Source organism: Bactrocera latifrons, unplaced genomic scaffold (assembly GCF_001853355.1).
Source record: "Bactrocera latifrons isolate USDA-ARS-PBARC rearing strain unplaced genomic scaffold, ASM185335v1 scaffold_172, whole genome shotgun sequence".
NCBI classification, from domain to species: Eukaryota; Metazoa; Arthropoda; class Insecta; order Diptera; family Tephritidae; genus Bactrocera; species Bactrocera latifrons.
In genome coordinates this window covers 316,722-326,152 of record NW_017535208.1, presented here as the reverse complement: position 1 = coordinate 326,152, position 9,431 = coordinate 316,722, and the positions used below count along the sequence as shown (strand labels likewise).

At 34.4% G+C, this 9,431-nt stretch overlaps 2 protein-coding genes across 2 annotated transcripts in view; one reads left to right on the top strand and one right to left on the bottom strand.

The window, feature by feature from the left end:
- Positions 1-854, top strand: part of LOC108966977 (integumentary mucin C.1-like) — a 3,013-nt gene extending 2,159 nt beyond the window's left edge. Inside the window, exons 6-8 of the mRNA XM_018930164.1 lie at positions 1-227; positions 284-544; positions 602-854. The exon at positions 1-227 is cut by the window's left edge and continues 1 nt beyond it. Of these exons, the coding sequence (XP_018785709.1) occupies positions 1-227; positions 284-544; positions 602-734 (621 nt within the window). The 3' untranslated portion in view covers positions 735-854. The remainder of the gene's footprint in view (positions 228-283; positions 545-601) is intronic.
- A 1,208-nt stretch (positions 855-2,062) lies between these two features.
- Positions 2,063-3,604, bottom strand: LOC108966988 (spore coat protein SP96-like). The gene is made up of 4 exons (XM_018930174.1): positions 3,540-3,604; positions 3,059-3,460; positions 2,508-2,971; positions 2,063-2,177 (listed from the first exon to the last, which is right to left on the bottom strand). The coding sequence occupies exons 1-4, from the start codon at positions 3,588-3,590 to the stop codon at positions 2,063-2,065; spliced, it is 1,032 nt and encodes a 343-aa protein (XP_018785719.1). The 5' UTR covers positions 3,591-3,604.
- Positions 3,605-9,431: the final 5,827 nt, after the last annotated feature.

Sequence of the window (9,431 nt, the reverse complement as noted above, 5' to 3'; positions counted from 1 at the left end):
ACCACTACAACAACTCCGGTAGCTACTACTACGACGACTACTACTACAACAACTCCAGTACCCACCACTACAACAACTCCAGTACCTACTACTACAACGACCCCAGTACCTACCACTACAACAACTCTGGCTACAACCACTGAACACGATCTTACTCCTGCGGAAATTTGCGAAAATTCTGGCACATCGGGTACCATTGCCTACCCTGGCGATCTTACATGTAAAATGTAAATTTTTTAATTTTGTGTTTTTTGAAGCATTCAAATAAGTTTCGGAATTTTAGGTCTGTTCAGTGTAGCGAAACTAATAATGTTTGGAATGCAGTCGTAAATACATGTCCTAGAAATCAGTGGTTTGATCCTACTTTGAAATTTTGTACCACAACATATAGTTGTCCCACTCAGAGTACTTCAACCACGACAACGTCAACCACAACACAAGATCCAACCACAACTACTGCGGCTGCACTTACTCTGGAGCAAATATGCCGAGACCACGGCAGGGCAGATACAATTGCTGCACCCAACGATAGTACGTGTACAAAGTAAGCAACTTGAATATTCTCCAAATTTATAGCTTGATTGATTTAATAAAATTGCAGATACATCGTCTGTTCGAGGCCTGGAGCTAGTTGGATTGCTCAGGAGTACACTTGTAGGGTTACATTTGATCCGAATACAAAAAAATGTAGCACTACATATGTTTGTCCAACGTACAGGTATCGGCGCACTTAAAAGCGCCTCTTGCGGAAATATATTCACATAATATAAATTGTGAAATAAGTTTTATGAAATACATACATCCTGTTTTCAACTTTGTAAATTTCACGACAAGAATCACATTCATTTAAATGAATAAACATGATACCTAAGCACATAAGTTAAATTAAATTTTCATTCAATAGGAACATTTGTAGGTATGAGACTAAGATGGTTATGTATGGCTCGTTGACAGCTTATATGACAGCTAAACCCTTCTTTTTCGGAAACTGCACCGTTCTTTGCAAATTAATCCATGCCAAACACTTTAAAGAGAAACAGAGGTACAGTTTGTATGCCAGCTTTATGCTATAGTGGTCCAACATCTTACATTTTAAGATTCGACAAACGAGCAGCTTCTTGATAAGAAGTTGACGTGTGTAATATTTCAGATCGATACCTCTAAAACTGAGCTACTTAGCTCGCTATATATAAACCGCCCGCTTGTCTGGCCAGGGCTAATTCGACTTAGGTTATCATGCGAATCTAATTAATAACCAAACAACTATGTCCAACTTTTACTATGAAAGCGCGCTGCTAAGTTCGTCACTTACTCAATACTTTTGTATATAAAGGTTGATCTATTTCGAGGATCCTTACTTAAAAAAAAAAAAAAAAAAACACAGAAACTTCAAATTTAATAGGAAGTGTTGGAAAGAGCATTCTTTGGCATTTTTTTCAAAGGTTATCTCTTTTAAATGTCGGCCGCTGTTATGTCTCAGATGGACCATCCATTGAGTCCAACTTTTGATGATTCGTTCGAAGATTTCGACTGGTTTCTGACGAAACCCGAAAGCGATTTTTTGCCTCAAGACCTGAACCATTACAGGAAAAAGTTTAGCGATGTCATACCACACAATTTTAGAGGCTACTCGACTGGCTCAAAACGTGAAATTATCTGGTCACCGAAGTGAAGTGAATAAATCCATTGATTGATGCAATTTACATGGATCACCCTTTATAATTATAAATAATCAGCGTGATGAGCTGAGTCGATTTAGCCATGCCTGACTGTCTTTCCGTCTATCTATCGAATGTATATACGAGAACTAGTCCACTACAGCAAATAGCTGTCATTTAAACAGACGGTTCAAAATTAAGAAAAATATATTCTTGTACCCTCTTATGCCATAAATGCTTTATCTTCCAACTTTACACGATTTATGGCTTGTATAGAATAGTTACTCAAGAGCAATATATAAAATACATAAGTCAGTAAAATCTAAAATATTTTATTGTTTACTGTATATGATATTAAAAAAAGTTTAAATCCTTTTTTTGATTTTCACAAGTCAAATAAAATATCAGCAATCATCCGGGCGTACCGTTTGACATGCTTGTGTTGCAGCATTAAAATAGTATTGGCAAGTGTACGGATAGCCTAGGTATTGACCAGAAAGCCGGTAGCAGTAAATATATCTAAAAAAAGTGATGAAAAAAGCAATGAAAAAAGTTGATGAAGAAAAATTAATTACAGAAGAAATAAATATGGTTAAGTGAATTTTCAAAGATAAAAATGTATCATTGTTTTCGAATACTTCTCAAATTCATTAGTTAAGCTAGTTGGAAAATATACTCCGTTCGATTTTAAGATTTTTTGGCTAATTAAAGTTAATAATATTCCGATTAAGTGTTGCCTTGGAATATAACTTAGATACTTAGAAAATGTCGTATAGTCATCATCTATCATCAGAATCTGAACTGAGCCATTAGAGATATAAGTAAAAAATTGTTATTTGATATACACACCTGGCACATGTTGTGTCACCCTTTTGTCTAAATTTTCCTGTTTCACCCATTTCAGCACAAAATGTGTTGGCATCTACAGGGGCTTGAGTTGAAATTGATGTTGCAGTGGTTGTTGATTCGGTTGTAGTATCTGTTGTTGCAACGGTTGTTGTATCCATTGTTGAAGCAGTTGATGTTTCCGTTATTTTATCGGTTGTTGAGTCAGTCGTTTTATCAGTTGTTAGGTCGGTTGTCGTATCAGTTGTTGTATCGGTTGTTGAATCAGTTGTTGTATCGGCTGTACTATCTGTGGTTGCATCTGTAGTTGAATCGGTGGTTGAGTCGGTTGTTATATCGGTTGTTGATTCAGTTGTTATATCGGTTGTTGAATCAATTGTTGTACCGGCTGTTGAGTCGCTTGTAGTATCCGTTGTTGTATCTACTGTTGCATCGGTTGTTGTTGTATCGGCGATTGGGCACGATGGCTACAAGAAATAAGGTGCGAATCCGATGACCTTTGCCCAGCAATAATAGAAGCTATCTATTACTATTATAATGAAAATTATACTCACATTTACAGTTTGCGCAGACGAACAAATTTGTGGGTTATTCAAATCACATACATATCCCAAGGGACAGTAATCAATGGAACTCTGATCTGGTGTTTCGCCATTATAGCAAATAGCATAGATGGCTTCGTCGAGACAGGCGAAATTCTTTTGTGCAGATGCGCATGTTCCACACTGCTCCTCATAGCAAACGGGCACAGCGCCCTGGGCGGTGGCCTGACATATAGCCGTGTTAGCTGTGCAAACCCTGCCTGTAGGACAGGGCGTAGACACATTAATCGGCGTGCCGTCCACACAAATAGCAAAGTTCTGCTCGTCCAGACAAGCCGCCTCACTCGCAAAACACTCGTTGCATTGCCCGGTGAGAGCTGCGTGGCTGAAGTGTTCGTTTGTGATGAGGAGTAGCTTCAATTGAAATGACACCGAATTGCATAAAAAATTACTTTTAGCTCATCACATGCACACACATAAATACTCAACTCACTTTTGTAAGCACGATGATAAGTAAACGCTTCGAGTCCACGTGGTAGAACATTTTGTTTCGCGTCTGCCGCAATAGCTTGCTTAGCGTGTAACTTTAGTTTTCTATCTGTTTTGAACTTTGCTTAGTGCTCATCTTTTTTAACAACGTCAATCAATGATATCTCCATATATTGTTTGCTGATATTTTTGATAGTGTGCAAATAGTACCGTGAATATTTAGCGTTTACAGATTACTGGCGTTTTGGGCCGTGCTTCTTCACCCATGTTGAGGGGTCAGTAGGGTAATATTTTTTTTTTTTTGCATTTTCTGTTCCCTTATGTCCTTAGAATGAATGTAGAAACCGACTTTACCATTGGAAGGTTTCAAAAAGGGCCTAGAAATAATACTACCGCCCGACGTTCCGTGCGCTCGAAGTGTACTCCTCAAACTTTAAACGCGTTTTTCTCAAAACACTCATTTTTAAACTGGCGGACATGAATCCGGTCGATCTGCTCAACCGATGTGTTTAATTTTTTATTTAAATGTTGAAAAAAAAAACGCCTGATTTATTGATAATGTTATGACAAAATTTATGTAAAAAACATGGAAAAATTTAAAAAAAATTTAATTACTTTTTTATTTATCAACATTTTTTTATGATTCTAATAGCGACGATAGCCATTCACGTATTTCTTAAGAATAAATTGTTATACAGTTATTTTTCCTACAGATGTTATAAAAAAATTCCGAAAAAATTTGTTTATACACTCTACGATATATTTATGTACCTCATCATATGTGAAAAAAGTTCTATTGTAGAATAAAAATTTCTATGAAAAAAGTAAATTCAAAAAACAAAAAAACAGGCCAGATTACCCGACTGACCCCTTAAACACTTTACGTTTTAAGAAGGTGCTGTAGTAATAAAATGTTGAAAATATTTTTTCCATAATTTGATAATTTAAATATTCAGTAATGTTTGCCTGAAAGGATTTTGCAAAATTAAATTTTTTTCCTAAGTTATAGCGGTTTTAGTCTCATGGCAACTGGACCGGTTTAGCGGTCGAAGAAATTTTAAGATTACATAGGTTTACGGGTTTAAAAAACAATCGTTTTTTATGATCTTATTAAATTTAGCAATACCTCTAGAATAGTATCCTAAGTTTTCAAGTTGATACGAGTAATAGTTTCGGAGATACAGCTTTGATAACTTGTGCGTATAAGGATAGCTAGGCCAAGTGCGCCGTCCTTAAAAGCGTTTTTGTCGAAACTGTGTTTTTGAAGTCGGTTTGCAAGATTTCTCAACTCAACTCTCTCTCTCTTCGCAGCTGATCTTCATGAAATTTTACATAGGTTTTTGAGATATAGTTAAAGACTTAGATGAAGGCTTCTTTCGATTACAACAGTTTCAAAAAATAATATCGAGAAATTTTCGCTGAAATTTTAGTTCTTTTGTGAAAGTGTTTGCCAAAATTCAGTTTTTTTCCTTCATCTAAGTTCCAAGTTAAAGTTTTAACTAAAACTCGTATGTTTTTTCACTTTAGATGATCTTGTAAGGAGTTATCCTGCCAATGCGGACGACACTTTTTTCCTAGGGGCCACCAGAAATGGCGTCGCAATGGCCGAATTTACAATATTATTATTTTTTTAATTTCACAATTTCCTTGTTAGTAGTGTATGTTTGTAACAATAAGAAATTCTAATAAAAATTTTAATTTTTTACGGAAAGAACATCATTGAAAAATGTTGATTTTTACCTGAGTAAACTCATCTAACCCCTAAACACTTAGAATTATACTTCCAGTTTTGGATTTGCCTATAAACTACTTACGAGTATTATCGACAACAACACTTCATTTTATATATTGCCATTTTCGGGTTTGAACATGCGATCTATCGTTTGCCGTTCACATACTCGTCACTCTCCGCCTTTCAAAGTTGCCCCAGCAAAGTATTGAGCTAAAAAACTGATTTTACATAATAATATATGCCAGTTTGAAAGATAAGGTCACATTTCGGAATTTCTTGTTAATTTTCGACACAGATATTTATAAAAAAATAGATATTTTCGTACTCAATATAAAGACTTGTTTACTCTACTCCATTTAATCAGTTGAATCGTAAAAGAAATCATTAAAATGGCGTGTGAAAATAAACACAGATAAATATTATTTTCAAGTTTATTTGCTTAGTCTGATTTCCTTTAACCACTTCATATATTTTATTGTTATATGCCAAATTTTTGTTGTATTACTTTTATGTGTGTGCATTAGAGAATGACAAATGGTAAAATTTTTATGGTATCTCGGAAGTACCACCGTGGGATATGTATACAGTAGGCGTCATTGGATTAGCTCTCGATTGAGTTCATTGTAAATGATTCATATTATTAATTTGAAATTTTGTTGCGTTTATTATTTTTATGAAACATTTTTATTGGATATAGATTAAAGCAACTTAGACTTATTTGGGTTTCTAATTATTTTGTGGTATATGTAAATTATCCACCATACTTACATAATATGGATTAAGAGTGCATGAATGATACCCGAACATAAAAGCGTGATATTAGAATGTCAACAAAACTACAGAGATCGGTACGAAATATCCGCGATAACAACTCAGAGCCGACTTCGTCTTTATTTGGTATGAAATCACTTTATGCTAAGCACAGCTGAGTTACAATATGCCGTTCTCGTGACGCGTAGTGTACCTTTATATAAGTATGTATTAGCGATGAAATGCGACAAATAAGAATTTCGAGAGCTGTGAAGGGTGTGTAACACGTCTTTAAATTGTTAAAATTTTTATAAGTGTGTTATTTTGCGTGACTATTAACCTATTAACCTATTGCCCTGTTTTAAATTATTTATGTTTGTGTGTTTCCCAGCAAACTTTTTTATTGAGAACCAAATTTATGTTCTCCCCTCAGTTCCTTACTATCAGGTTATACTGTTTTATTGCTTCACACAAATTTAACAAGGACTGACAAAAAAAATATATTTTTTTCAAACTAGGATTCTGTATCTCTCATTTGTTATAAGTCTAGTCTATGAGTATCGTGATCAGTGAATTTTTTTCAAATTTTCAAAGCGCCATTCGCTGTATTCACCTCTTGTCATAAGTAATGCTGCGTTAGGTGAACAGTGGCCGGCTACTTTGTCAAGCTCCTTTTTGCTAAGGAGTTTAGCACTAATACGCTTTAAGTATACCCAAAACATTAACCAACATTTGTTGAGTCGATGCACAACATAACCATGGTAAATATCGCCAGACAAACTGCTAAATAAACAAAAATTTAAATATGGAGATCAAAGTTTATGAACAAAAACAAAATTTGTCTTAAATTAGGAAAATATTTTTTATCGATTAGGTTTGCGAACACCAATTCGAGACATGACATTCTAATGTTCCAGCTTAAAAAATCATTGGAACTATATACTACGACGGCGACACTTATATATAAATTGCAATTTAAAGGCCTCTCTTTATAATATATATAATATTTATACAAATCAAGCACCATTAAATATTTTGGAATAAGTTTTTTCTCAAATAGTGTGTAGGGAAATGGTCAAAATAATGTTATAAAGTTTTCAGATACCCTACCGTAGTTGTTAAGTAACAATATCAGTGAAGATGTATGAAATATTGTGTTGCTACAAAGTATGACTGTTTTGTACGCCTAACGGTTGTTAGTATCACCTAAATCTAAACGAAATAGATATGGAGTTATATATTTACATAGTAATGACCAGGTTGGTGAGACGAGTTGAATCCGGAGTGACTGTCTGTCTGTCCGAACGTCACACAACGCACAAGCGAAGATTTGAGTAAAATTGAGATAACTTAGTGGTACACGCGTTCCTCGGCAAAGAAGTGAGGATGAAGCGTAGTCGTAATATTGCCGAACCCACAAAATGCCATTAATCGAAAAGGTTAAGATATAAATCTCTAATTTGATACAGAGGATTGCAGTAGCAAGGGGCGCCTGTGGGCCAACATTTTTGAAAAAATTTACCGACATGTTAAAATTGGATGAAATTGGAAAATAACCCGGCCCACTTCCCATATAACAGTTATGTTAAGAACTACTAAAAGAGCTATAAAACAATAATTAAAAGCGGTAGAGGCAACAAATTTTACTACCAGACCATTTTTAAATACATTATTATCTTACAGTGTTATTATTTCATTCTTATAAATAACTTAGTAATACTATGTAACATCGTGAAGATGGGCCGTTGCATAGTGTTATTTGACCGATTAAAGGACGGGGACGGAGAAGCTTTTTCATGTGCATATTTTATATTTTTGTCAAATAAAAGTATGCTTTTTCGAACATTTAATCGCTTAAAGTTTACCATCTATCAATTGTCTATAAAGTTTAATTTACGCAAAATACAATCGAGTATTTGTATAACATTACATGAACATCAATCATCATCGTTTACCATACGAGCATCTCTTTGGTTAAAAGATTGTGACGTCAAGAGATGTGCAGAGACGAATATGGGAAACACAGACAGACCGAAAGTCACGTATTCATTTCTATAAGGACGAATTGATTATTTGTATGTGTACACTAAATAAGTAAATATACCATATATATACATATATATGAATGTATACACAACGTACAATAACAATTCTAGTGCGGTTTTATTAAATACATTGCTGAGGAATGTATTCCGACAGATTTTTAAACAAGAAAAAAATTAATTTCGGAAGCTAGAATACTCTTCACAAGTAAAAAGTACAAGTATAATGACTATATTTTAGTAATTCCGTTTGTATGGTAGCTATACGTGTATGCTATAGTGGTTCGATATTGGCGGATTCATCAAATGAGCAGCTAATTGGGAAGTAATGGACGTGTGTCAAATTTCAGAACGATAATGCTTGATAATGTTTTCAAAATACAGCGGTGTGAACTCCTAATATAATCACAAAACGAACGTGGAAGAATTCCACATAAAAATTAGTAAATCTAAAGCATTCCCTTACAAAACGTTGTATGCTGTTCGATCTATAAGAAAGACCTCACATTTGCATCCATTCAAAATATGATGCGAAATGGTAATTTTTAGTATAACATAGGTCAAATATTGAAGAAGATGAGTTCTAATTTTATAACTCATCAATATTCATGCTTGAAACTGCCAGGGTTAGAGAGGAAGCTAGGATTGTGAGGCTCAGTGCTGGATGAAGAGGTCTGTATGTAAGTATTTTTCACTTTCTGATCCGAACTAGCGCGATTTAGCTGGCATAAAGCGCAAGACCAAAGCCTTTAAATGAACAAAAATTAAGTTTCATACAAAATGCTTGAAATAAGCAGAGAGAAAAAAAACTTAGTTAAATGATTATTTGTGCGACATTGTTCCCCTTCGCCGCACAAATGAGAATAAATAAGCACATATCATTAACCAACTAAAATAATATAACATATAGTAGTTTATGCATTGACCTAGATTCCTTTTTGACTAACCGCTCTGTTGGCTAGTCAAGCATATCACGCCTAGGATGGCTATTTGCTCTTTCCATGTTTGTAGGTGTATGTAGATGCATGTATGTATATATAATATAGTATAATTAATGTACGTGCTCAATAATGCGCCAAATAAATATATTTACTTATTTTATATATGTATTTGTATGTGTGTGTGTATATAAATAAAACAGCATAAAAACGTCCTTGCTCCGACTAATATAAGAGTCGAAGAAGAAATCTATAGGAAAACAACCATGCATTTGGCACACACGTACATATCATGGTTTTTTCAAGTAATGTAGTGGACATATTTTTATATCAGCGCAAGTAAATAGTAAGTGCGTATTTAAGCAGCAATAAACAACATTTTGTGCAGTACCTTCACCATTTTTTGCGCACAATTAAACCTTAACTCTAATTAG

Excerpts from the sequence above, each read along its gene's own strand:
- LOC108966988 (XM_018930174.1), bottom strand. The coding sequence starts at position 3,590 with ATGTTCTACCACGTGGACTCGAAGCGTTTACTTATCATCGTGCTTACA. Across the intron at positions 3,461-3,539 it reads TTATCATCGTGCTTACAAAA|CTACTCCTCATCACAAACGA; the intron begins GTGAGTTGAGTA and ends TTTCAATTGAAG. Across the intron at positions 2,972-3,058 it reads CGTCTGCGCAAACTGTAAAT|CCATCGTGCCCAATCGCCGA; the intron begins GTGAGTATAATT and ends TATTTCTTGTAG.